The 27,578-nt window shown below is 42.2% G+C and overlaps 1 protein-coding gene across 6 annotated transcripts in view; it reads left to right on the top strand.

The window, feature by feature from the left end:
• The window catches only part of Ttc28 (tetratricopeptide repeat domain 28), a 567,342-nt gene that overhangs the window by 380,062 nt on the left and 159,702 nt on the right, over window positions 1-27,578 (top strand). For all 6 annotated transcript variants that reach the window (XM_047560776.1, XM_047560775.1, XM_047560773.1 and 3 more), the window contains exon 6: window positions 25,661-26,168. In XM_047560776.1, the coding sequence (XP_047416732.1) occupies window positions 25,661-26,168 (508 nt within the window). The remainder of the gene's footprint in view (window positions 1-25,660; window positions 26,169-27,578) is intronic.

The raw sequence follows: 27,578 nt of genomic DNA, 5'->3' as shown, positions 1-27,578 counted from the left end.
TTTATAAGGAGAAAATGTCCAAATGGAGAAGTAAATGAGGTTGAACAGTCATTTCTCTCTGTCTTACTTTCTCCCGGGATGTGTACATAACACTAAGATAAAAGAGCATCTCTTCACGTTCACCATATTCATTTAAAAGGCTTAAGCACTTTTTCTTCTCTGTTTTGGTCTGAGAAAACACTGTGGGTAATATTTCACAGGGACCCTAACGATGGAGATAGGACTGGTAGTGAGCTGCTTATGTGCTCTTCCACTACGATCATATTTTACCTGGAACACATATTAGTTTTTGGCATTTGGTGTGAAATCCAAGAAACTAAATAAATAATAAACAGCTTTAGGAGCGGGATAGGGAAAATGCAAGTAATAAACTGGTATTTACTGCTACCAGGAGTCCTCATCATTTAGACACTTAATTTTCTTTGAATGAGAGTGTAGATGCATGGCTATGTTTCTCTAGTGTTCCCTGTAGTGTCTAGCATTTATGAGTACTTAATAAATTTTTATCATAATTAATATCCCAAGTGGTTTGGGGTTTTCTCTGGGGGATGGTAGGACTAGAGGCTTAGGAATCAACGGGAAAGATGAAGTGTGTTTTTTATGGATTACCATCTGCCTGTGTGTCTCAGGGCATCCTGATGTCCTTATTACTTGTGTTCCATGCCTCAAACCCGGCGCCATGCGGCAGGAGAGGCTTCCACAGAGCCACCAGAGCTAGGCTAGTGTTTACCGTGTTGGGCACAAGGAGCAGGAAGAGCATGGGCCCCTCAGAGTTAGGTGGAGCTGGGGTAGAACTGTGGTTTTGCCACAGTGTGGAAAATGGGGACAGTTGTACTGTTCTTGCAGGGTCAGCAGGACAAGGTATAGCAGAGGCTGCTGAGGAGGATGGCTGTTACCATTATGCTCTAGACAGACACCAAATCCACGTGGACGTTAGGACAGGTAGCTTGCCCTACTCTCAGTGGCCATTATGGTTTGCAAATTGCCTGATACCCCTTCACAGCACTAATAGTCATTGAGTTCAGTTCAGCCCTTCTTACTAAGTACTTCTGAGTGCCAAGGAGAGGGGCAGGTGCCTTTCCCTGGGGGAGCTTGCATTTTACTCTGGGCTACACAGCGCTGTTTGCTGTGTCCTGTGCAGCAGGCCCTGCTCTGGCATTCAGAAGCAAGAGAGCACCTTTTGGGGAAGGGGATGTCAGGGTGGATTTGATGAGAGAATTGGCAATTGCGAGGAATCGTGAAGAATGGATGAAGTTCAGACAGGCAGAAGTGTGTTTGAGAAGTGGCATCAAGTATTAAAAATATGGCAATGAATATACATACCTTCTTTCCTTTAAAAAAATTCTTGTAGTTGTAGATGAACAGAATGCCTTTATTTTATGTTTATTTTTATGTGGTGCTAAGGATGGAACCTAGCACCTCAACACGCTAGGCAGGTACTTTGCTACTGAGCTACAGCCCCAGCCCATTTTCTTTCCTTTAAAAAAAAAAAAAAATAACAATCACATCATCAGGAGAGTCTGCAGGCACAGCATTAGTCTCCCTGTGATGAGTGACATAAACAGCCCTGCTTCTGCTGGCATGGTCCTGAGCCCCAGTTTAGCATCTTTATTGAAAGCACACATGAATGCTCATTCTATTTCTAGATATCACAGAGTCATGTGGGATGGAGTTTGTCCACAGAGGTGGGAGGGGCCAGAAGCTGGGGCCAGGGCACAGGGTTACACTTGAAAAGATTTCAGCAAGTTTGACTCCCGATCATAGGCATATAGGATGGCATTCAGTAGAGATCAAAGATTTAGTAGCTTAATTCTGCCATTAAAATAAACAAGCCAAGCCCAGCTGTATAGGAGAATTCATAAAAATGCAAAAAGACGACCTGGAAATAATCACACCTCCTTTTATACGAGCACACTGGGGACCCCAGGGCCATTCTAAGACTTGGGTTTCCCAAACAAATGTGAAGAACTTTTACAGGTTGCAATAAAAATAGCTACCATTTATTGAGTGTGTGCTGTTTTATTATGACACATAATGGTTAACATTTATTGAATATTTTCTTTGTGCCAAGTCTGAAGATAGGTATCATCTTATACCTCCCAATAACTTTATAAGGTAGATCTTTATCCCCGTTTTATGAATCAAAAAACAAGTTCTAGAAGGTTCAGTAACTTGCCTGAAGACTTAAGAGAAAACCGCAATTCCTGACTGATTCTAAAGTCCACATATGCCTCACTTCACCATGTTGTCTTCCACCCCAAAATGCAAATACGTGCAAATAATCATAGCAAATCAAATCTGTAGACTGATGTGAACTGTTCATTATCATGCACATAAATTTCAAAAACATACAAAAACACTATCAATTTTCATGGAGCCATAATATACAGTAATAGTATCAAATGTGCATGGGAGTTGCAAACATCAAATTTCACATAATAATTGCTCTGGAAAGGGAAGCGGGTGTAAACTGTGTCTGTAATGTCTATTTTCCAGAGAGAGAGAGAAAAGAAGAAAATTAAAGCAAATATGAGAGAATGTTAAAACTTGCTAAAGCTAGGTCATGGGTAATCAATGTATTATTTTTCATACTTTGAAACATTTCAAAAAATGAAAAGCAAAGAGAATATCAGGCCTATATTACCAGATAGAAAGCTTAGGCAGCTCTTGCCTAGGAAGGGGCAGGAGCTAGACAATGCATGTGCCTCGAAGTCCCTCTAGGCCAGCTGTAAAAACTCTGCAGTTCTCTGGTGACCAAGATCTCTGCTAGTTTGACATCTTTATGACTTTATAAATCTAATATACAGAATAATGGTGCAAAGAAAATTCTTCTACCTGTCCTTGTTTCTCCTGTTTTTATGCTACTGAATTAAAAGTAGGATTTGGAAGTTACTGAATCCATTCTGAGGTTGTATGATATTTCGAAAAGGTCTTGGAGTCAGATTGACTGAGGTTTGAATCCCAGCCCTGCCACTTCTGATCCCCAAGACTGAGGACAGGTTACCAACTCTCTCTGATCATTTGCCCCTTCTGTGAGAGAAGATAAGCCACCTTACGGGATTGCTGTGGGAGTGAGGGGTGACGTGTAGAAGCAAGCACTTACAGGTACTCCTAGTAGGCTATTGCATTTGGCCTCTGAAGCTCTGCACCAAGATCAATTCCGTTCAGTTCTGTCCTGTTTCTCCTATCCTGTTCACGTCTTGACACCAGGCCCAGGACCTCCACCCCTCATCAGACCACATTCCTGATCAACAGCCTCCTAACTTACCACTGGGTGCACGTTGCTCCCGTGGTTTCTGCTTTCTTGTAGGCCAGTCTTTGAGAAACCTAAATCAGACCACACCCTCCTGCCTTGCTGACTCCAGTCTTCCAGGTTGCTGTTGGACTGTCCTTTGGTGTTTCCAGCCTGGTCTTTCTCTGCTGTCACTGCAAGGAGGATACATGGCATGCCTCACCTGCACGAATTTTCTCAGGAACTTCAAAATTCCACATCCTCTCTCCCAGCTGCATTGTATCCTCCTGCCCCTGCCCCTTGCTTTTTTTTCTTTCTCTCTTTTCCTCCAATACTTAGGAGATACCGCAAGAAATATAAATGGGTTTTTAAAACATAAAAACAAATACGTTTGCACTTTTTATATTTTATTTTGAGACAGGGTTTCACTAAGTTGCACAGGGCCTTACTAAATTGCCGAGACTAACTAACTTGTGATCCTCCTGCCTCAGCCTCCTGAGTTGCTAGGATTACAGGTGGTTGCCACTGCTCCCGTCCAATACTGCTCCTTAATTGCTAGCTGGAGAAGGTGTTTGTTACCTGTTTTGTGTCTGACCTACTTCCCGTGGCGCCTAAGTTCTCAGAAGAGTTATGTTCTAAGAGCTGTCTTCCTCCAGTCCTAAGCCCCTGCCCTAAACTTCTTTCCCATTCATGGACATTGACTTCTGTGGCTAGGGATTTAAATTGTCTTTTTGATTTTGAATTTCCAGCTACCATCACTGTCTCTCACCCCACTCAGTCTTACTTTATTCTTTTGACACTATTCTTTTTAAGCCAGAGATAGTAAGACTAGGATTTTTAAAAAGCAAATAAAACTTTTTTGGATTGCAAATTAATACATGCTGCTATAGAAAATTTGGAAAGCAAAGATCAAAAAGACAAACAAATATAACATGTCATTTTGGTTCCCATCTGCTAACACTGTTACCATTTTATTTTTTTTTTCAGTCTTTGTCCTTTTCTTCAAAAATAAAGTTCATTTTATTTTTAATTTTCTAAAATGGTGCATGCTTATAGAATATATATATAGAAACAACAAATGTCACACATAGTTTCACAACCCAAAGATAATTACTGTTAATATTTTTGTATATTTTATTTCTGACACTTTCAAAAGTAAAAATTATACAAATAATACATGGATAGAGACTCATGGTAAACTTTTTAAACGCTGTGGGTAAAGTGATGTGCCCTTTGCTCCTCCCCCATCCTTCCCTCCAGTAATGCTGTTGTCCATTTAGTATGGATTCTTCCAAACGGGGTGGCAGTTTCAGTGGTATCTGGTGGAGAGAGGCCAGGGCCGCTGCTACATACATCCTGCAAAGTTTGAGACCCCCCCCCCAAACCAAGGACTCTCTGATTTAAAATATTAATAGACCTTGTTCTAGAATATTCTCCTGTACATGCATACAGGTACACACACAAATAATTTGGTTTTATGTTTTTGAAATGTAATTGGCATCATACTTTAAGTATTGTTCTGCTCTTGCTTTTTAGTGCTTCTGTTTATTGTTTTTAAGGTGGGGTCTTGCTGTGTTGCCCAGGCTGGCCTTGAACTTGTGTTCCTTCTGCCTCAGCCTCCACAGTTGCAGGAATTACAGGTGCACATCACTATGTCTGGCTTGCCTCTTGCTTTTTACTCTTAGCAACCAACCTCAGAGATATTTCCAATTCAGTTCATATGATTCTACCTAATTCTTCTTATGCATAGTATTCCATACTATGGGTTTTCCATAATTTTATTTAATTAGTTCCCTATGTAGTCATTTAGGCCATTTCTGGTATTTTTATTATCCTGGTACATGTTCCTTTGTGAGGTATATTTAGAAGTAGAATTGCTGAGTTGCCAGGTAATTATTCTGGAATTTTTTTTTTTTTTTTTTTTTAAAGATTGAGTGTGTCTTGACTGTAGGATGTATTGAACCACTCTATTTATGCATCATGACTCTGACCAAGACAGAACTATGGGCTTACCCTGTCCTCTGTTTTTTCTGAACCCATGACTAGACTACATTTCCCAGCCCACTTTGCAGGTGGTTATGTCCCACTATTTAGTTCTAGACCACAGAATGTGAGTGGAAGTGATATTTCCTACTTCTAGGTCTGTCCCATAGGTGATTTCCAGTCACAATCTTTCTCTCACTGCTAGGTCAATACTGACATTAAGGGTAACTTTGGAAGCCACCTACCTGGGTGGAACAGGGCCCCATCTCTACCCTGTACATCTGGCACCACCTGGACTATTTCAGGAGTAAGAGCTAAACATCTTTTTTGTGTTGTCAGTGAAATTTTGGTGCTTGTTATAGCATCTGTCACTATCCTAATTAATAAAGTGAGCATTTTTTCATTTCATCAAATGTCTTTAAAACATTTTTTTTTTTTAATCAGTGCTGGGATTGCACCCTGGGCCTTGCACATGTTCAGCAAGTGCTCTACCACTGAGTTATACCCTTGGCCCTGAAAACATCACTTAAAAATAGCCCCATGGTATTTTATAATATGGATGTGCCATAATTTATTAAATCATTCTATTATTACTGAGCATTTATATGTCTACAGTGTATTCCTATAATGTTATGATTCTTCTATGAAAATCTTAACCCAACTTTCTTATTAGTTTGCTTGTATAGATTAATAGCTCTCGACTGGAAAAGATCCCCCAGGAGAAATTTGGCAATGTTTAGAGACATTGGTTGTCATGACTTAGAGAGGGTCTTACTGGCACATAATGGGGGCACAGGGCAGCCCCTTACAACCAAGAATTATCTGTTCCAAAATGTCCATAGTGCCAAAGTTGGAAATTCCTAGTCTTGAGTTTAGAAAGAAAATTATTTCATCAAAGGACATTTTTAGGACCTTTGATTTGTTCTGTCAAATGACTTTTCCAAAAAGGCTTCACTGATTTATATTCCCAGCAGGAGTATGCAAGAGTACCCACCTCACCCCATTCTTACCAATAGGATGAGAAATTATTTATCTCTTTATACTTTGCTGTTTGAAAGATGAAGTGCAATTTTGTTTTATCTCCCCTTAATTACCAATGCAGGTGAATTTTCTATGTCTGATTGGTTTTTATATCCTGCTGGTTAGTTGTATGTTCTTGTTTCTGTATCTTTATTAGTAGCATGTTTGTTTGTTTATGGAAAACTTTTTTGCCATTTAATTTTCTTTCTATCTTCTGTGGTTTTGACATACCTAAATTTAAATTATTATAGTTATATCTTTTTTTTCATTGTGGTTTCTGTTGTTTTTAGGTTTAGAAAGTCCTTCCCAATTCAGAGGTTATCACCTGCACTCACTTCAAGCTTTATTTTTTGTGTGTATCTAACTTTTGGGGGCCTATATTTATTTTGAAGAACTGTGTCATTTTTTTAACCAATTGTCCCATCTCTACTTAGTTACTAATTCTTTTTTTCTTCATTAATCGCATAACCAGGACTTTTGAAGGAGCCTGTAGCATAATTTGAAACAAACCTGCATTTGAACATGTTTCTTGTGATTAAAAATTTAATACAAATATGAACCATGGTCTAGAAAGAGGAAATGAAGCGGATATTTAGAGAACAACAAATATGCCAGGGGGTCCGGATTGTGAGCAGGGAGATAATACTAAATAAGAAGGTGGAATCGCTGGTGAAAGTCATTACTTGCCAAGCCTCTGGGTTGGATTAGTATGCACTGGGAAATCATCAAAGGTTTCTTTAGCAAAAGGCTGGCGCCATCAGAGCCATGCCTGAGGGAAACTAGTAGCGCATCAGAAGAGAGAGGGTAGAGGCCAGGCAACCAGCTAAGAGGCTGTAAAAGGAAAGCAGGTGAGAGATGAAAAGGCCCAGAGCCGACAGGTCTGTGTAAGAGCCGGGGTCTCAAGAAACAAACTCCCAGGAGGAACCAGGCAGCCTGCAAATGAGGGAAGTGTGTTCAGAGGTGAGGTCTGCGGGGAACTTAGAGTGCCTGCGTGCACCCACAGGGACAGCCACCGCTCAGCTAGGCAGTTCTTCTCTGTGGGAACAAGGGTCAGTGTCATCGGATCTGGTTTTTTTGTTCATAGGGAAGTTGGAAACCTGGATCTTTATGTGCGATTTCCTAAGTAAACAAAACATGGTGTGACCCAAGTCAAATGTTTGCTGGCCACCGTTGGCTACATGGACACACCCCAGAAGTGGGCTCAGCCAGGCTTGTTGTGATCAGACAGGGAAGCAAGGAGGCTGAGAGGAAAGGCAATAACTTCAGAGGAGGAGCTGTGGCCCAGAGGTGACAGGCAGGATCTTGAGCCACAGTGACTCTGCATCCCACTAATCGATGGTCTTAGGCAAGTCACGTGTCCTCCCAGCTGCGAAGTGGGGGGGTGAAGATTGAGGATCTCTGTGAAGATGCAGTGTGTTGGGTTTCCATGTAAATGTCCAGGCCGGTGCTCGACAGGCACCACCCCTTGGCAGGTGATAACTATTATTTAAGTAGTTACTAGAATGAACGCTGGAGTTGAGAGAACAGGTGTGGTTGCAGCCAGCCCTGGGTTGCGTCTCTGATCCTTCAGCTCTGTGACCATGGGCACGTGGCTTTGCCTCTCTCTACTTCACACATAATGTGGGGAACAACACTACCTTCCTAATTTTGTTGCTTATAAAGTACCCAGCATGAAACGTTAGCAGTAACTAGACTTAGTGAATATTTTTTAAACTACTTCAGCTTCTTAATAAGAAAACCAAAGCAGAGTGCTTCACCCAGTTAATTGACTATGGTTATGACAAGACTCCTTTTTTGCTTATTCCTTTGTCTTTCATCAGCAAGAATCTGGGTAGAGTGTCCAGATGGGGAGAATGGCCCCCCCAGTTCTCCATTACCTTAGGTTGGTCCTGCTTTCCGTCCCTGCTCTTGCTGCTCTGGCTCAGGCACTTAGAACCTCCTGCCAGGCTACCATTGGACCAGCTGATCCATCTTCCTGTCTTAGTCACCACCCTGCCAGCTCGTCCTTTAAACTGCCCCGTGATCTTTCTGTATTGCAGAACTGGAGTTAATTATTACTTTGGTTTCATTGTTGCTATGGTTCTATTTGCTTTTCTTTTGTGCTAACTACAATTGTCAGATGTTCCCACTGAACTGTAAAACTCCATTCTAGAGTCTGAAACATATCACGTAGTCTATTCCTCTTGCTTTCTCTGGAGAAACCCTCTCTTTGCGCATCCTCTGTATCCTGCTCCAAAGTTGACTTGTCTGTAGGACCCCACCCTACTGCCATTGTGAGACTTCTCTCCCCTGTGATCTGGAGAATGCCCTTTGCATCTGTCCTGAGTTGAGGCCTCCTCTCCTGGACCACGTCTTCTTTTAGATTTACACCCCTAGGTTGCTGGAGAACACCCTTCCCCCACTCATTCCCCGAGAAAAAGTGCTGGGATTTTGGATCTCAAAATTCTTTAACTCTACCCTCAGCTAGGAATAGAATGGAATGCTGTCCTCCCAGAATTTTGAGAATATGTGATTCATTGTCTTTCAGTTTTCAATTACTTTTGAGAAGCCTGATGTTATTCTGGTTCCCAATTTTTTATATGTTACCAGATTTTTCTCTCAGGAATATTTTGAGATCTTTTCTTTATCCCTGGTGTCCTGAAATTTCACAGTGTTCTTTTTTTCTTTCTTCTTTTAATATTTTTTTCACTCTCTAGAGTCTAATGTATTTAATTTCTGGGAAATTTTCTTTTTAAATTTTTAAATAATTTTTCCTTCTTTTGTCTTTGTTCTGCTAATCAGATGATAGGCTTCTTCAGTTCTTTGATTTTATCTTTCTTCTCTCCTTTTATATGTTTTTAGATGCTAATTCATGCACAGTAATATTCAATTTGTTCTAATCCGTGTGCTATTTTTTGTGGTCATTTGAAATTCTGAAGCCTTCACTCTCATGCTATGAGTGGCCCTTTTATATGGCACGCATACATGCCTACAGTATTTTAGTTTAACTCTCGGAAACTTTACATTTTTTGAAGGCTTTTTTCCCACCCTTTGATGGTTTCGATCCCCCCCACCCAAGACTTTTTTTTTTTCCTTCTCTTTTTGTTTGGGTCACTATTTTTCAAGTTAGAGGTTTCCTCAAATGTGTAGTAATATTCTAGTCAGCCTTTATGCCACTGTGACTTAAGTACCCAACCAGCACAATTGTAGAGGGGAAGAAGGTTATTTGGGGGCTCACAGTTTCAGAGGTCTCAGTCCATAGGCAGCAGGCTCCATTCCTTGGGGCTCAAGGTGAGGCCGAACATGGAGGAAGAGTGTGGTACAAGGAAGCAGCTCACGTGGTGTTTAGGCAGCTGATCACCACGTGAGCTGCTTCCTTGTACCCCAAAGCCGTGCCCCACGCCCACCTCCTCCAGCCACACCCTACCCACCTCGTCACCACTCAGGGGGTTAAGGCTCTCATAACTCAGTCATTCTCCTCTGAACCTTCTTGCCTTGTCTCACACGTGAGCTTTTGGGGGACGCTTCACATCCAAGCCATGACAAGTAGTATTTGACTGACCACCCATGAGAGCAGTGAGGCCCTAAAGACTGACGCAGCCTCTGTGTGGCTGGGTGGGTCTCGTCCACTGAGCAGCAGCTGTGCAGTTTGAAAAGACTGGGAGCTGCCTTCACGTGGGAATGCCCTCGTGCTAGTAGGTGCACACCTTTTCTTTGGCCCCTTTCCCCAGAAACTTCCAGTGTGGCTGCCCACATTCTGGAAGCTGCGTGAGCAGAGGGGCTTGTCGCCTGGGAGAAGGGTGCTGAGTCAGAGTCTCCCCAGTCAGAATGCTGACTCTCCCTGTCTCCATTTCCAGTGTAGCTCTCCATCCTGCCTTCTCTCTAAACTGCTCCAACAGTAGGCGCCATCTTTTGCAGGCTGGGTTGCAGATCTGAGGTCTGACAGCTCCTGATGTAAGTTTATGTGCACCCTCTGCTTTCAGCCCTCACCCTTCCACTGAACTTGAGAGGCCTCGGTGACTCCATGCCTGCCCCGTTCCAGGCCTCTGCAGCTGCGTGGGCCTTGTCTCTGGCTGCTGCCTCTCCTTGCAGGCAGTTTGGTTTCCCTTTTCCGTATTCTACTAAATCAGATGTCATTCATCCATCTGCTCCCAGCCTCCAGAGTTTCGTGGAGGCTTTCATCTGCTGTCAACTTTCTCAATCTTTTTGTTTTTATGGGCTCTTAGTCTTAGAGAAAAATCCCTTCACTGTTGTTTTACTGGGATTTCTAGCGGAGGTTGAAAACATGGGATTTCCACTTGCCCTCGGAGCCTGAGTCTGTTGCACTTGTTCTTTTCCAGTCTGTCTTCTGAGCCGGGAGCGACTCCAGGGGGCACGCCTTGTCGTACTAACTTTGATAGTTCCGGGGTCCAGCACCTACGTAGGCACTCAAATGTTTGTGGAGTGATGAGTAAATAAATAAATGGAAGTATGTTTTGTTGTTTTTGCAAAGCATTTATTTTTTCTTGAAAATGAATATGTTTCTTGAAGCGACGTGCCTCTGATGCCAGGCTGGACTGCCACTGTGGCTCGCCTGGCTGGCCGCCTTTGAACGCAGCTGGTGTTCACAGTCTGTGAAAGTTCCTTAGGATTCCCAGTGGGCCTTGCGATGGGGAGGGTTTTATTAAGTACCCAGTGATGAATACACCTCCCAGACTCTTACTGCCAACCCCACGCAGCACATCCTCGATGCCCCAGCTGACTTAATCACTGCTTTGCTCTCAAGTGCCCAACGTGGGCTGAATGTCCTTGCCTGGATGACTGTCACACGTGTGAGGAGCAGATGCCTCGTGAGAGGAGACACACTAGAAGAGGCTTCCCTGGGGAAAGGCAGCCCACCTGGAAACATCTGGATGTGCTGTGGGAGACTGGGAAGTCCTGCGGGCAGCTTGGTTGTGGGGGTCTCCGCCCTTTCATCATCACTCAGCAAGCGTAAACTTGTCACACCAAAAATCAGGTTACAAAATCAGAGTTCTGTCTTTTAATAACTCATAAAATGCGAATCAAGGTCCTGTGTTTCTTTTAAATAAAATTCAGTTTATCATACTTCCACATTTATGAAAATTTTTTTCTGCTAGAGTCGTGGTTTTAGTACCATATTTTTCACTTTTTTTTTTTTCCATTTCTTTTTTTGACTACCAGGAATTGAACTCTGGCACTCGACCACTGAGCCACCTCCCCAGCCCTATTTTGTATTTTATTTAGAGACAGGGTCTCACTGAGTTGCTTGGTCTCACTGAGTTGCTGAGGCTGGCTTTGAACTCGTGATCCTCCTGCCTCAGCCTCTGGAGCCACTGGGGTGACAGGCCTGCCCTCCGCACCGGCTTTTTCACTTCTTTCTGACCTTTATTTCGCAAGCTTTCATACATATGAGGCGAACGCTAGCCTCTTACCCTTCTAGGGGTTGCCCCTCTCTTCATCATTTCTACCTATTTTTCCTGGATCCAGCCACATAAGCATGGAATGAAGTCACTCACATCATTAGTCTTTGAACTTGGGAAACAAAACTTATTTATTTGCCCTCCCTTTTTCTCCTTCATTTCCTTCTTCCAGAAGAGAGGGAGCAAGGGGCTCCCTCTCTTCTCAACTGTAAAATTAGGTAACATAAGCTTTGGATGTAATCAGATATGATACCGTGTGTGCTTTATTACCGGGAAAAATGTGCTGCTACTTTCTTGGGGAGAAGCCAGAGCAGGACAGGCTGAGCCCACCCCATCTGGATGGCAGTGGCCGATGGCCGGGAGCACCATCACTCACACCTTGCCGTCTCCGCCCCCCGCGGTGACCCAGTCACCACCTCCTCTCCCACCCTTTACTGGAAGCAAGGTAAACCAATCCTTTCCTAATCCCAGATATTTTTTTTCAGAAAGAGGCTTCTGAGGTTTCCATAAAATGACATGATTTCTAGCAGTCTCTATTTAATACCATAATACTTTGAATGGAACCTTCTGGAAATGGGCCCTGCCATTCTAGGAGTTGATCTAATTCTTCCTTCCTGTGGAGCTCCCAGCACATATGTATTACTAAGTCACTTTTAAATGGCCCTGGCTGAACTCACAGTCCAGTATCACCGTCGAAAGCCATCTGTATCCCTGAGTGGAATAAACTCATACCTGACGCCAGTCATCTTCTGAATGACTAATTACAGGCATTTGGGGGCAGCCTTCTGGGGGTTTCAGGCGTGCCTGCATGTTTCCAGCTCTAGGGTAGGCACATCTTCTAAACTTTTCACTCCACATCTCTGCATTTGTGTACACCCTGAGGACAATATTCATCAAATAACATACTCCCTTCATAGACTATGGGCAGGTTGGCAAACTTGAAGACATCCAAAGGTAGTTCTTAGATTTAGGCAGGAGGGAGTAAAAAATTATAAATTGTTCAAAAAACATCAGTGCTGCAGGATTGTTGCAGATTTTTTTTTCTTCCTCAATCTCAATAAAATTCTGAGTCTGTGTCCAGTTTATGATACACATTGACAATAGTCATTTTTATAAGATATTGCAAATTAGAAACACCTGCCTGCTAAGCAATTCTAAGCACTTAATTGCAAACAGCACGAGTGAGGGGTTCTTCTTAGAGCACATGCCTGGCCTCTTCCTCATCTTCTTGTGGGAGTTCCGGAGGAGGAACTGCACCCTGACAAGGGTTTGGGCCGGGTAGACCCTGACTTAAATCCTAGCTTTGCCTCTATTAGGTATTTGACTTTAGACTCATTGCTTAATGTTTGTTTTCTCATCTGCAAAACGAGGGTAAAAATTCCTACCTAATGGGTCACTGTGGAGATTTGAAATAATGTAAATAAGCTGCCTGATATATCATGACTCACTGACTATAAAATGATCGTTTTTCATATTTTGATATCTCTGAAATCAGGATGGTTTTATAATCAATAAGCAAGTATGCCATCATTGTTTAATTGCAGCATTTCCTTCATTTGTGGAAAGTTTTTATAATTATTATTGGAAAGTTTTTATAATTGATGAGAACTTGAGTTTCATAAAGAGGATTTCTGTGTGAGCTTTGCAATGCTGCGACCAGACACCCAACAAGAATGATCTAGAGGAGGTGAGTTTATTTTAGCTCAAGTTCCAGAGGCTTAGTCATGGTCAGCCAAGTCCACTGCTCTGGGCCCAAGGTGAGGCAGGACATCACAGCAGAGGGCTGAGGTGGAGGAGGGCTGCTCCACTCATGACCCCAGGAAGAAGAGAGAGGGAAGGGGGAGGGCCACAGGGAGAGGGCGCCCTTGCAGAGGGAGCCCCTCCTCCATTAGCACCCCAGCTGCATTCCCACCCATTCAACCTGGAGCGGGCTGAGTAGGCCACAGCTCTCATGACCCATCGCTCCACCTCTAATAGTCCTGCCTGACACAGGAGCTCTGGGGGGACACCTCAAGTCCAAACCATAGCGTTTGCCAAGTTTTCAATAATAGTATTCATACTTATGCTTATTCTAAAAAAGATTTGATACTACACAGAAAGAATCCATTCTACTAATTTTCTAAGATTCTGGTTTTGGGTATCATTACAAAATTATTAAGGGAAAAGATATTATAACAAAAATGATAACAGCTCCTATTTAATCATTTCATGCCTCATGTGCTCAGAACAAAGGTCATGGGAGTGGATTTCAAAAGATTCAACAAGAGCATGACTGACTAGATGAGAAGCATCAGGTAGAAGAATAAGATCAGTAATAAGGGACCTAAGGTCGTGTGCAGACAGACAACATGCTGGCAACTCAGAAACACCTATGCCTCTGGGTTCTTGCAGCTGTAGTAAAAGGTAATCAGGAGTAAGTTTTTGTGCACCAGAATTGTGCCCAAGGAGAAATAGGGTTGACCGGTCTTGGTACCATGTGTTCATCCTGGAGGATGGGGTGTTCTTTCATACCCTTGTGCAGACCTGAAGTCCCAAGACCATCTGTTTGGCCTTTGAGTGTTTATTGAGCACCTGCTGTGTGCCAGGCAGCAAGCTAGACTCTGAAGCACAGAGCTGAGTAAGACAACCCTTGGCTTCAGGAAGCTTCCCTCCAGCCCATCTCACACTGTGCTCTTTCACCAACAGCCTGTATCTTTTCTTACTACATTTAATAGAAAATATAAATCATCTCCTTTATGTTGTAGAATGTATTTCCTCTTAAAGTGAGCATACTTTTTAGTATTCATTTTGATCCAAAACAAATCACACTGCTGAAAAACAAATTTTAAAATAACATGGTGAATCATTTCTTCATACTTGTAATTAGAAATTTTATCCAACGGTTTAACCTGTGGTTAAAGCCAGCTTGTATATTTTTATGGTAAGCTAATTTAAAAAATAATTTAGGATCTTAATTAAAAATTTAATTTTTTGTGAACATATTATGTTCCATTTTTAGATCTTGGTGCAATGCCTTCTTTCTTTGGGGATTTCCAAAAAGGAATATTTATGTGCTTACATGCCCAAATAATTCATGTGCCAAAGGAACAGTGACAAATGCCACACAAGGGAAATGACATTTTGGGGTTTTTTAATTAATATAATGAGTGAGGGGGAAAAGGGTACTAGTCTGGTACATTTAAATTTTAAATAAGCATACAAAACAGATTAAATTAATATAAATATGTGACTTTAAAATTACTTAATTTACTCAGTTTTATTGGTATTTAACATCCATAATACAGCTACCAGTAATTGGATATTTACTAGGTGGCAGGCACAATTCTAAGCTCTTTTAATGTATATCATAACCATCCCATGAGGTAATTATTATTACCACAATTTTATGGATAAGGAAACAAAGACAGAGAAAGTAATTCCTTAAGAAGAGAGCCAAAGCCAGGCACATGTCTGTGATCACAGTGACTCAGGAAGCTGAGGCAGGAGAATCACAAGTTCAAGGCCAGCCTGAGCAACTCTTAGTTGGCCCTGTCTCAGAATAAAATAAAAGAGATAGGACTCAAATCTTGGAAGTTCTAATCATTGTATTACCCTAGGATCTGCTAAGTCCATTATTATTCAGGGAATAGAATCAATAGTTGGAAAAATTATTGAAGTTTAATTAAAAGTTTGCCACTGAACTTAATACTAAATAGCTGGCTAGGATTTTAAAGACAAAGCAGTATGTATTTTGAAAGTATTGTAGATCTCATCTGTTAACATTATTACATCAATTTTTAAAATATTTAAATGTGTCATTTAAGATAAAACTGCCAGAAATTAATTCTAAATTGATTTAGCATATACATTATTGCCATTAAAATAAAGATTAGTAAATAAAAACTAGTGTCATTATAATTTCAGGGACAGACCTTGGTTGAACATGTGGGCCAAATGACAGGAGGAGGTGATGATAATGCCGAACCTCTAACTGGTTATTGGAAGAACTAGTGACAGCACGTGCTTCCTGTGTTAGTCATGGAAGCCACAAGAGCAGGGGAAAATCAGCAAAGGTGACAAGGACTTGCTTCCAGGTGGCTGTGAGATGGCCTGATGGATGTCAGTAAAGCAAAGTGAGGAAGGGGCCAGCTGGGCGTCTGAACGCCTGGGCTCTGGTCCTGACTTCACTGTGCATTAGCAGGTTGACCTTCAGCCCTAGTTTTCTACTTGTGAAGACTTGGAGGGATTTTATTGGGAAGTGATTTTCAAACTCTGCTCTGAAGAGTCCTGCAGAGTGTCACAGATTCCCCTCAGGGTTGCTTGTGGAGAAAAGTGAACCCCAGTCCAAGTTGACCTAAACAGCTATGATTTTTTTATTGGTTCTGAGACAGGGGTTTCTGTTGCCCAGGCTGACCTTGAAGCGCTGGGCTCAAGTATCCTCCTGCATCAGCCTCCAGAATAGCTGGGACCACAGGTAGGCGCTACCGCTCCCAACGAAAGCTGCATTTTAATCACATGCATCACATGTTTGCAATTTGGCTTAAACAAAGCTTGAAAACAGTGAATTAGGTGATCCATAAGACCTCTTCCAGCTCAAAAATTCCTCTCGTCTCTTGTTCTGAAATTAGAACATTTGGAATCATCCCACAGGGAAATAGATTGAATCTGCTGGAGTAAGTGAAAATACAGAGAGCTGAGGGTGCAGACCATTGTTCCTGAACATTCTGAAGCCTTGCATTTCAGGAGATCTCAGCCTACAGAAGGACCTGTGCTTTATAGCAGGAGACTGTATCGATATCCCTTCCTGGATGGAAGCCAAAGTTCTCGGTTATTTCTTAATTCCCTACCGTCTCTCCAGGATCCTCGAGGATCCTTTTTCATTCAGTTTGAAGATTTCTTGTTTAAATTGTTATCTGCTGGCTTCTGCAAATAAGTTGTCCTTTTGGGGTCTTTCTTCCTTCCAGAAATGTCTTCTCTGCCTCTCGTAGGTGCACACGTGTGTTTCCCATCTCTCTGCCTTTCTACATTACATCCTGCCTTGCCAAGGCCAGGTTTTATGGCTCAGTGTAAATACTGTCTTTGAAAGGTGATTGGCTACATTCCAACCCCCTACTGAACGATGTTTTATAGCCCACTGAAATTCAGGTTGGCTGGCAAGTGTGAAATGGAACAGTTTTGATTGGACTAAAACATCATCGTGGTGGGATGTATTCCCTAATCCGGGTCAAATTATTACACGAGGAATTGAGTGAATTGTGTCTTAGAGAACACGTATGAGGTAGGTTACCTGCCTTTCCCTGGAATCAGTTTTCTGAAGATGTAGGTGAAACAGTGGGAATTAAATCTCCAAAAATAATCTTAACTGATTATTTCAAGTGAGCGAGAGATTTAGCCCCAGAATCAACTCCCTAATAGAACTGCCAAGACCCTCATCATTTCACTGATAATCACATTGGTCAAAGAGCTGCGGTAGAATGGAGTTCCTGAAGACGTCGTCCCAGATGGATGGCAGTGGGAGACGGTGGAATGTGAGAGGAGGAGGAGAACCCTTAAGCATGGAGGAGATACTGGGGAGTGACATTTCTTTTCTCTGATGCTCACTCACCACGAGCTTCCCCATTCACAGTCCTTCAGGAGGAAGCTCTTCCCAGTGGCTGCAATTTGGCATTTACAGCACATAGCACAGATGCCTGTTGGATTACATCAAGTTTACATGGAGCATCAAGTTTTTTAAAAAATGAAATCATTATAAATTCTGGCAGTTTTTATGGTGTAATTAAAATGTCTAACAGGATACCTCTGGGAAACCAAATGCAGTTTTACTATTTATAGAGCCAGCAGAGGTAGTGTTTCTTGCCAACTTTCATATCTTATGACCTATAAATTGCTCTTAATAGCTAATCTGTCATCCCAGCTTCTCATACCAGAAAGCTTGTTTCCTTATTAATCTGTTAATTTGCATCTGCAAAGGACATTTACAAATACTTGGTGTGAAAACATTGCTGTATTAATGCTGGGCATTATAAATAATTTATCACCTGTGATAGCAACTCTTAGATCGAGGTAATAGATCTTTCTGACATTATATTATTCTTCCAACCCTAATATAATTTTGATAAAAATAATTATTATGAAAGCTTCTCTAGCCCCACAGTATTAGAAAAGGCTGACAGGTTACCATGGAGAAGCTGTAACTATTACTAATGGCTCTCTAAGCTCCGAGTAATAGATTCAAACCAACTATTTCAACTATTATAGTAGAAAAGAATTCAGATATTTACTCTGTTTTCTTTTCTGGGATAATTGTAGAATATTTCTCCACCCTGTGTTTAAACATTGGGACAGACTGGTTAGATTGATTATGATAAACCTGATAGCAATTACTAAGCATGCACAGCATGGAAATGATTTAAGGGCATTAAAGACCATGTAATTAAAATTTCCCCCTGTTTGTGTGGTACTTAAGCCTCCTATTTCTCTGGGGCTCTGAGTTCACAATTCTTAGAAATTCCATTCAGGAAGCTTTCTCCCTACCAAGAGTCTTAGAATTTAACTGTTTGTTCATTTGTTTGTTTGCATTTCCTTGATTTGTTTGATTTAATCCAAGAAAACAAAATATAAAAGAGGAGAGATCAAAGTAATGAGGGGATTAGGGTGAGAAGCCAGGTAAGACCTTACATATATTTTGGGGTTCTATCTGACTGTTAAAAGTGAGGCTCTGAGTCTGGCCATAAGCCTCCGGGCGGCCCAGAGAAAGAGGAAAATGTGACTACTGACAACTCACAGTAAGATAAAGCCATAGCAGCTGCGTAGTAGGCATACTGAGATGTAAAAGGTTTTTTTTTTCCATTGTCCTTATAAAGATGGCATTGAGTGATACCATGGACAATATCCTCAACAATACAGACTATAAAATTTCTTTGATGATTCTTGTCTAATTGGTTTAATGTGACTATTGAGTAAGCAGTTCCAGAAGTTCATGACCATCATTTAACCTTTACATTCAGTTACTCTGTGTAGCTCAGTTGCACATTAAGGGTAGAATTTCAGGCTGGAATTCACTCCTTAAATAAAGAATATATTTCATTTAAGGCCTCACAGAACATGATTCAATCTTCTGTTTTCAGGTATTTGAGTGGCTAATGATTCCCCTAAGCAAATCTGTGATTTGAATAAAGTACTACCAGAGGCTTTTGTATCTAAATTTTAATATAGGTTTTAAAGATTAACTAAGTCTTAGTTTAGTACCCAGTGTTCTTCAAATGTGGCATTTTCTATAAAAAGGCTTAAAATGTCATCATCCAGAAACCGATGGTAGTTGGCACATAATTGAACCACTACACAATGTTAAAGGTAACTGATGTTTCCTGAAGAATGAAATTATTAATTTGTGTTCAGTGTGGTATTGGTCAGGGTTGGCCCTGTTATGGTGTAGTAACAATCAATCTCAAAGTCTCCATGGCTTACAACAAAAGTTTAGTTCTGGTGCCCCCTGTATATTCATTTTAGATCAGACAGAGATCTGTTCTGCCCTGACATGCTTCTCATTTGAAGATCGATTCGATGAAAGTCTGTAGCAAAGAGAATAGAGAATGTGGTAAAGATGCACTGGTTCCTGCAAGCTGTCCTCTGGGACATGGTCACATTTCTTAGCCACAGTAGGTCACTTGGCCACCCCCACCTGGCTTCACACAGGTGGTGCTGTGCATTCTCACCTGCCTGAAAGGAGAAAAACTGGCATAACTGCAAATGGCCCCAAAGACTATCCTTGCATCGTTGATGTTTAAAATATCCTAACTGTAGTCTAATTAGTAACTCTTTTAGTTAAGTATTTTGTCATTATTTTTACTGATCTCTTTGGTTTTTATCTGCTTCATAGAAACCTATGGACCCTGTTGCACCTGGGTGGGTTGTAAATTTATCAAAGAGGCTGTCTACACTCTGTAGAGTGAGCTCAAGAGCTAGAGCCTGAGGCATGTGGCTCTGAACCCAGGCGCCGTTGTTAAGTTTGTACTTTTGGGCATGCCACTTTATTTCTCTGGATCTTTACCTCTTTTGAGCCTATCTTGATCTCACAGGTGGATATAATAACAACACATACTTAAGAGGTTTGTGAAAAGGATCAAATGAAACTGCACACGTGAGAAATGCCTCAGATTCTACAAACGGTGGACAGACAGAACTCATTGAAACTTGCCTTGCAGACTCCTGTTCAGTCACTACTCCCAGGTCTAAACAGCTTCCTGCTCCAACCTAACTCATTCTGTCGAACTTCATGCCTTTGACCATGACATTTCCATATCCTAGACATACCTACTCTCCCCAGAAGGAAAACTCCAATTCATTCATTTATTTATTTTTAAATTAATAGGCTAATTTTTACAGCAGAAAACTAAGTAGATAGTATAGACAGTTCCCACATACCTCTCTCTCCCTATCAGTTCCCCTTTTATTAATATCTGCACTTTTATGGTACCAGTGTCACAGTTGATGAACCAATATTGGTTTACGAGGATTCACTGTTGTGTAGTTCTGTGGACTTTGACAAATACGTGATGCCATATGTTTACCATCATAGTATCATGCAGAATAGTTCAGTTTCATTGCCCTAAAAATCCCAGTGCTGCTCAGAGTTTCCTGTAACCACTGATCTTCTCACAGTATAGTCTTGCTTTTCCAGAATGAAATCATCCAGTGTGCTGCCATTTCAGGCTGGCTTCTTCACTAAACAATATGCACTTAAGTTTTCTTTCATACCTTTTTGTGGTTCAATGGATACCTTTTCTTAGCATTGAATAACATTGCACCGTACGACTGCACCACAGTGTACATACTCATTCATCCTTTGAGAGCCACCTTGGTTGCTTCCAGTGTTTAGCAATTAATAAAGCTGTTATAAAGATTCGCATGCAGGTTTGTGTGTGGACATACATCCAACTGTCTTCCGGAGTGACTGCACCACTTTTTAAAAAAAATTTTTTTTGTAGTTGTAGATGGGCAGCATGCCTTTATTTTATTTATTTATTTATATGCGGTGCTGAGAATCGAACCCAGTGCCTCACACATGCTAGGCAAGCGCTCTACCACTGAGCCACGACCCCAGCCCAATTGCACCATTTTCATTCCTTCCAGCAATAGGTGAGGATTTCTGTGGCTCCACATCCTCACCAGCATTGGTATTGCCCCCGCTTTTGGGCTTTTGCCATTCTAGCAGGTATACACAGTGGCATCCCATTGTTTTAATTTGCAGCTCCCCAATGACATAGATGTGGAGCGTCTGCTTCCTTGCCATCTACATATCTTCTTTCTGAGATGTGTCTGCAGATCATTTTCCCTTTTTTGATTGAGTCATTTCTTATTGTCTAGTTTTTATATTTTGGATACAAGCTGTTCTATCAGGTGTGTGTTTTTCAAATATTTTCTCAGCCTGCAGTTTGTCTTTTCATTCTCTTAACAGTGTCCTGCAGAGCATAAGGTTTTAATTTTAATAAAGTCTAACTTACCAATTATTTTCTTTCATGGATTATGCTTTTGGTGTTTTATCTAATAACTAGAGGGCACCTAGATTTTCTCTTGTTCTAGGAGTTTTATAATTTTGCATTTTACATGTGGGTCTGTGAGTCATTTCAAGTTAATGTTTGTGAAAGGTGGGAGGTCTGTATGTAGATTCTTTTCTTGGCTTGTGAGATTTAGTTGCTCCAGTACCATTTCTTGAAGAGTATCCTTCTCTGTTGAATTGCCTTTATTCCTTTGTCAAAGATTAGTTCATTATATTTGTTATTATTAGTTCATTATATTTGTGTGGGCCTAGAGAATTTTCTTGAATGCATGAATGAATGAATGAACAGATGAACCAATCAACCAGCAGACTCCAAATACTCCAGAGCTTAAGCCACTTGAGGTAAAGTGTTTACTGAGACCATGTGTTGGATGTGCAAATGATCCTAAAATATTCCTAAGCAAGGGTGAATTTTCTTATGCATATGATTGCAGAAGAATAAGTGAAGGTATGCCAGTCTTTGTATATGATGACAATGACACTTCCCACCATGGGTGCGGGAAGTTCCTTACATGGTCTTTTCAGTTGTGGTGACAACATTGTGATCTATTTCCTGGTCATCTTCTACCACATCTCTGAGATTAATAAAGTTAAGTGGGCATTATTTTGGTTGGAGTAAGAAGAGAAACTCAAATCTAAAATGTTTGAGCATCTTCTACATACTGAGCATGAACAAGGCTCTTTACATATACTATCTGATTTAGTATAAGCCCATCAAGGCTCTGTGAGGTATTCCCATTTTACAGATGAGGAAACTGAGGCTCAGAGATGTTGCACGATGTACCTTATTGCACATTGAGCTATATGAGCCTGCGTGCTTGATTCCGGAACATCCCTGTGTTTCTGTGTTCCTCTGTCTATTGGGTTGTGGGTAGTTAATGTAGGACCTGGGACTCTGAACAGGCAGGGCATGCCTGGTGCATGTGAATTTGGGCAGTAAAAAATAAAAAAAATATTTCTAGTACTAGTGGCAAGTACATTTCCCATTTTCCAACTACATGCAATTAATCAATCAGCAATTTTATTGATTAGTTTCCATATAATGCTACTGTGTATTTAATCTCCCACAAAATAAGACTCTTATCAAATATATATATAGTACAGGGGGAAACATGCTAAGAGGAAAGGAAAACATGTTTAAATCTTCAGCACTATATTTAATGGTGGTGCCATCAATGTGGTCATAGTTTGGGGCAGTTTGAACTTTATTTCTCAAACTAAAAACCCTCAAAGGTAGATGGAAGAAATATGAGCAAATTTCCGGCTCTAGCTTCAGGTCCCGTGAAACTACCTTGTCAGATGCAGTTCATCTCAAATATTGAGGTCACAGAGCGAGGGGCTCCTGACTCCTCTGTGTTCAGTCTGCAGCTGGAAATGAGGCTTAGGCAAGAGCATGAGCAATTTCTGTCTTGTACAAAGAGAAGGCCATTGTCTTACTCCAGCCAGATAGTTTGTTAGCATAACTGTATGCATTTTAGTATTCAAATACAGATGTTCCAAAATGTTTCCACTGTGGGAAGCAGCTGCTGCTATTCTAACACAAAAATCTCAGAGAGATTAATATACAAAGGCAGCATGAACCTTAGTGGCAAATGCAGCATCTGCTTGAGGTGGGGCCCGTGATTCCCCATCGATAGTGGGTCTTCAGATCCTCATTAACTGCCTGAAACCATGTTTCAGATCTACGCTTACTCTACAGAAACAGGAACAAAGACAAGTGATTAATTTGTAATTCACTTAGCTGATAAATACCATCACATGTTATTTGCCCAGAGCTGTAAAACACTGGACTTCGTTTCCTGTGGCAACTGATAGGAATATAGATGTTTGGTCACAGTGACTGATGTTTTCAGTTGCCACCGCTAGCTTCTGCTTGGTAACAGAGCTCAGCCCAGCACGCCTGCAGTCATAAAACACCCTGGAACCCCGTAGCGCATATTCACAGAGTACTCACAAGGGTGCTCACAGCCTCATGGGCTCCCATCCCAGCCCTGTGAAGTGTGGACAGTCTTGCTGTTAAGCACCAGGTTATAAATGAAGAAAGCCGGGTGAAGAGTTAAAACGACTCATTAGGGCTACACAGCCGGGGCCTTGACGCTAGGTCCTATTCCAGTCTTACCTGTACCAAGCTGCCACTCTGATTTCGGAGGCTGTGATGTATACTTCCTAAATTACGTTGTCCTTGGTAGAGAGGCCAGCTTGCAGGACACCCACCACGAAGAGCCCCCGCCGACAGCACTGCCTGGCAAGTGGAGGATGCCAGGAAGGAGCTCACTAGTCCTTCCCTCTTTTCCCCACACTCAGAAGGGAGATGCCCCCATACTCCCTTTCCGTATGTTCAGAGAGCTGCAGTAACGAGTGCCTGTGCTTCCCTGGCATAGCGAAATGAAGAACCAGAAGCAGAAGATCCCAGGGTGGTCATTTGGAGTGCCGTAAACCAGAAGTTCCTGAGAATGGTGCCGCCTGGGGTGTCGTGCCCGCCCGAGGCCTATGAATCCATCCCGCAGCGCTCACGGGCTCACTGCCTCCAGCTGATCTACTATTTGGAGCCATCTAGTGAATTATTTATGGTCTGTACATTTGACAGAGGCTCCTGGCTTGCTGCTGGGCCTAGAAATGTCTGTCTAGAAAACTGAGGCTCGGGAAATTAAGTGGCTAAAGCTAGGAAAGGGCAGTGTAGCTCTGAACCCCGATCGTAAGCTGTACCCTTGTCATTGTGAAAGAGCAGGTGTGTTTTACTATGAGGGTGACAAGGAGCTGAGGGTCGGAGGGTTTGGGGAAGAGTGATGTGGGGAGAGGTAACCACTGAAGTAGATGGAAGAGGCCAAGTCCTGGACCTAAAGCCCAGGAAGAAAGCGTGGTCAGGCTGGGCGAGTGTGCAGCACCAGCTGCCATCCAGACCACTGACGGGATGTCCTAAGCTCAGACTCAGGGCTCTCCCAGTGGGAACCCGAGCCCATGTGGTCCCAGTGGCATGCTGTTGGGTGTCGCCAGTGCCGCTTCTGCAGATCACAGCACTGTGGCATTGCGACTTCCACGGAGCTGTTTCTGTTCCCTGCCACTCAGAAGAAAGAAAAAAAGTAAATTTCTAAGTATGTACTTCCTCTCTATTTTCTATATCTTTCTGTTGGAACATCTGTGAAATGATAAAAGTAACTTAAAACAATACGAAACATTTTGCAAATACACTATTTGCAAGCACTGTAAAAATGGCCTCTCATTTTGATCAAGAACTGCTGTTTCACAAGCAAAGAAAATAGGATAGCAAATCGCTCATATCTATAAAATATTAATAAAAGTGTTCAGAAGTGCACAGACATGGAACACATCTCATAAAGAAATGCCCTTACTCCAGCAGGGACAGCATTACCTCATTGCTAGTCCCGTGCCTGGGGGCCCAGGGAAGATTCCTTGCCTACGTGTGAGAGTGCACCCTTGTTCTGCCAGGGTCACATTTCATGCTACAGAGAGGAGTGGCATGGCCCTAAGTTATAGACAGGCAGTGAAGGAGGGGAAGAGAGGACGCTTCCAACTTGTGGAATGAAAAGAAGGACTTAAATAGTCCAGCATAACTTCCCTTTTATACCTCTGCAAAGGAGTTAGAAACTGAAGACTGGAATCTAGGACCATATGTGCTCAGTAAGATTCTAGAAACCATGTAACCTCGCCTTCTGTATCTTCATAGTTCCTGTGTGATCTGCTGTATTGACATAGAGTTATTTTCATTAAAACCTTTAAGACCAAAAGGATTTATGTACTTTTCTTTGGGCTTTGACCCTGAGGAGAGCGGGAAGGCTTCATGAAGGCCTAATGGAGACACCCCAATCAGAGACACAGGTTGGAACCCAGCCATTGTTTTCCAAGGAGTCTCATCCAAATCTAAGCCCTCCACGTTAACCCACACTGACGAAGTCACACTGAAGGAACAAGATAAGAGATCAGGACCTTCAGGTGTGTCCTGGGTCACAAAATTCTCAGTCCTCATGGTGAACATGTCTCACCACTAATGCATCTATTTGCTTGGGAAAAGACCAGAGTAGAGAATCACCCAGAAGGGCAGTGAGCCAAGCACAGCTTTCTCCTGTGAATATCCTACACTCTATCATGTGTAGTAATTGATTTGGGTTTTCTTCAACACTTTCTTATACCACTGAGTTTAATAGGTATTAACAAAGCTGTAATATCATAGTGAATATTAGAAATGTCACTAAGTCTTTAAACTGAGACAAAGGTTATATGGAACACAACCTGCTTCTGTGAGATTAGGTATGGAAAGCTCCTGATTAAATTACCATTGTCTTCTGCTGGGAACTTGGTGTTGGATGTGCTCTTTATCAGTTCTCTGGAGGTCTGTGGCCCACTGATAGAAGCTCCATCAGGGACTGGATTGATGGTTACAAACAAAGTCTGTGAAATTTTATCTGCTGAAACAAACCAAAGCCATTTTCTCATGTGCTTTCATTTCTCTGCCTTATCCTTTCTCTCCAGGCAGCTTCTTCAGCCCTGAGCAGCCTGGGCCACGTGTACACGGCCATCGGAGACTATCCCAACGCACTGGCCAGTCACAAACAGTGTGTTCTCCTCGCCAAGCAATCCAAAGACGAGCTTTCCGAAGCCCGAGAACTTGGCAACATGGGAGCTGTGTACATTGCCATGGGTGACTTTGAGAACGCCGTGCAGTGCCACGAACAGCACCTGAAGATAGCCAAGGAACTGGGGAACAAGCGAGAAGAAGCCCGGGCCTACAGCAACCTGGGCAGCGCCTACCATTACCGGAGGAACTTTGACAAGGCCATGTCCTACCACAACTATGTGCTGGAGCTGGCCCAGGAGCTGATGGAGAAGGCCATCGAGATGCGGGCCTACGCCGGCCTGGGCCACGCCGCCAGGTGCATGCAGGATCTGGAGAGAGCAAAACAGTACCATGAGCAGCAGCTGGGCATAGCTGAGGACCTCAAGGATCGGGCTGCGGAGGGGCGTGCCTCCTCTAACCTAGGTAAGGACAGGGTTTTTGCATGACTGTGGGTCGACGTCATGGGCTGGAAATAGCTGGAACAGCCCACTGTCTCTTTTAGGATTTTGTATGTTTTTATTCGAAAGAATTCCCCATTGTGTGTACTGTGCCTTTCCTTCAGATAGACTCCCCTGGAGCCTGCCTACTCTAAACCACTCCATCTTTCCTATCATCGCTGTGCTCTGAGGATTAGGTCTCTGAAATACTTGAGAAACAAAACTCCCCAACCTTTTAATCCATCTAGAGGGAAGAGCAACCAGATCCATCCTATTAGAGAGAAGGGGAAATGAAGGTGATATCAGCTATGTTTGGTTTAAATGAAGGAGATGCTGCTGGGAAGTCACCAATGGAGAGCATGTGCACTGCTTCTCCCTCCCTTTTCCTCTGCTTCTTTTAACCATATGTTCCTTGGATAGTTGTTGGAGAAAGTCTTACAGATGGCATGAGAGTCTGACAAGAGCCACAGAAATAGGATCTTGACTTTATATATTTGTTCAATAGTTTGCAACTATTTATTAAGTGCTTAATATGCGCTTTAAGGGACACAGAAGTTTTTTTAAAATCGTTATCTTTAAAGAGCTTATAATTTAGTTGGGAAAATAAGAAATATGCAGGACAACATAGGCCTCCCTAAAAAACAGTAATAGTGATGGGTTGCCATGGAATTCCTAGAAGGGAGACCCCCGGGGCTGGGAATAGCCTCGAAAACAAAAACTTCATACAGGGTATTGGTTCCAGGTGGACCTTGAAGCACAGGTAAGACTTGGCCAGGAATGGAATGGCACTGATGCCAAGGGACATGTGAAGGAAGGTAGGAGTCGAAGCGGATTTGCATATCTCAGGGATGGTGCCATGATTAGAATTCAGGAATGTGCCACGGATGACAGAAGGCTGGCTTGAAAACCAGGCACAGGGAGTGATGGTGAACAGGAAATTCTGCAAGTTGCGAAATGTGGGGGTCAGGATGAGTCAAGCAGTGACCGCAGGATAGAGGGCTTGGAACCTAGAGTGGAGAAAGTTAGGCATGGAAGACTATCAGGCTTTTCCTTTTCATCTTGTGTCAGTTTGATAAGTTGTATTTTTCAAAAACTTTGTTCATTTCACCTAAGTTGTTGAAATAATTGGCCTACGTTCTTTGTAATATCTCATTATTATTTTAATGTTTGAAGACTATATAGGGATAGCCCTCTTTATCACTGATAACAGGAGTCTGTGCTATATGCCCCCCTGCACTTTCCTGAATCATTCTGACTAGAAATTTATCAATTGTCTTGGTTTTTTTTAAAGAATCAACTTTGACTTCTGTTAATTTTTCCTTATTGTTTGTCTGCGTATCATTTTCTTCATTCTACTTTGAGTTTTTTTTAAGCTACCTAAGGGCAAACCTTAGGT

Source organism: Sciurus carolinensis, chromosome 8, assembly GCF_902686445.1.
Source record: "Sciurus carolinensis chromosome 8, mSciCar1.2, whole genome shotgun sequence".
Lineage (NCBI taxonomy): Eukaryota > Metazoa > Chordata > Mammalia > Rodentia > Sciuridae > Sciurus > Sciurus carolinensis.
The sequence above is the reverse complement of the archived record's forward strand: the minus strand, read 5'-3'. Positions and strand labels throughout refer to the sequence as shown.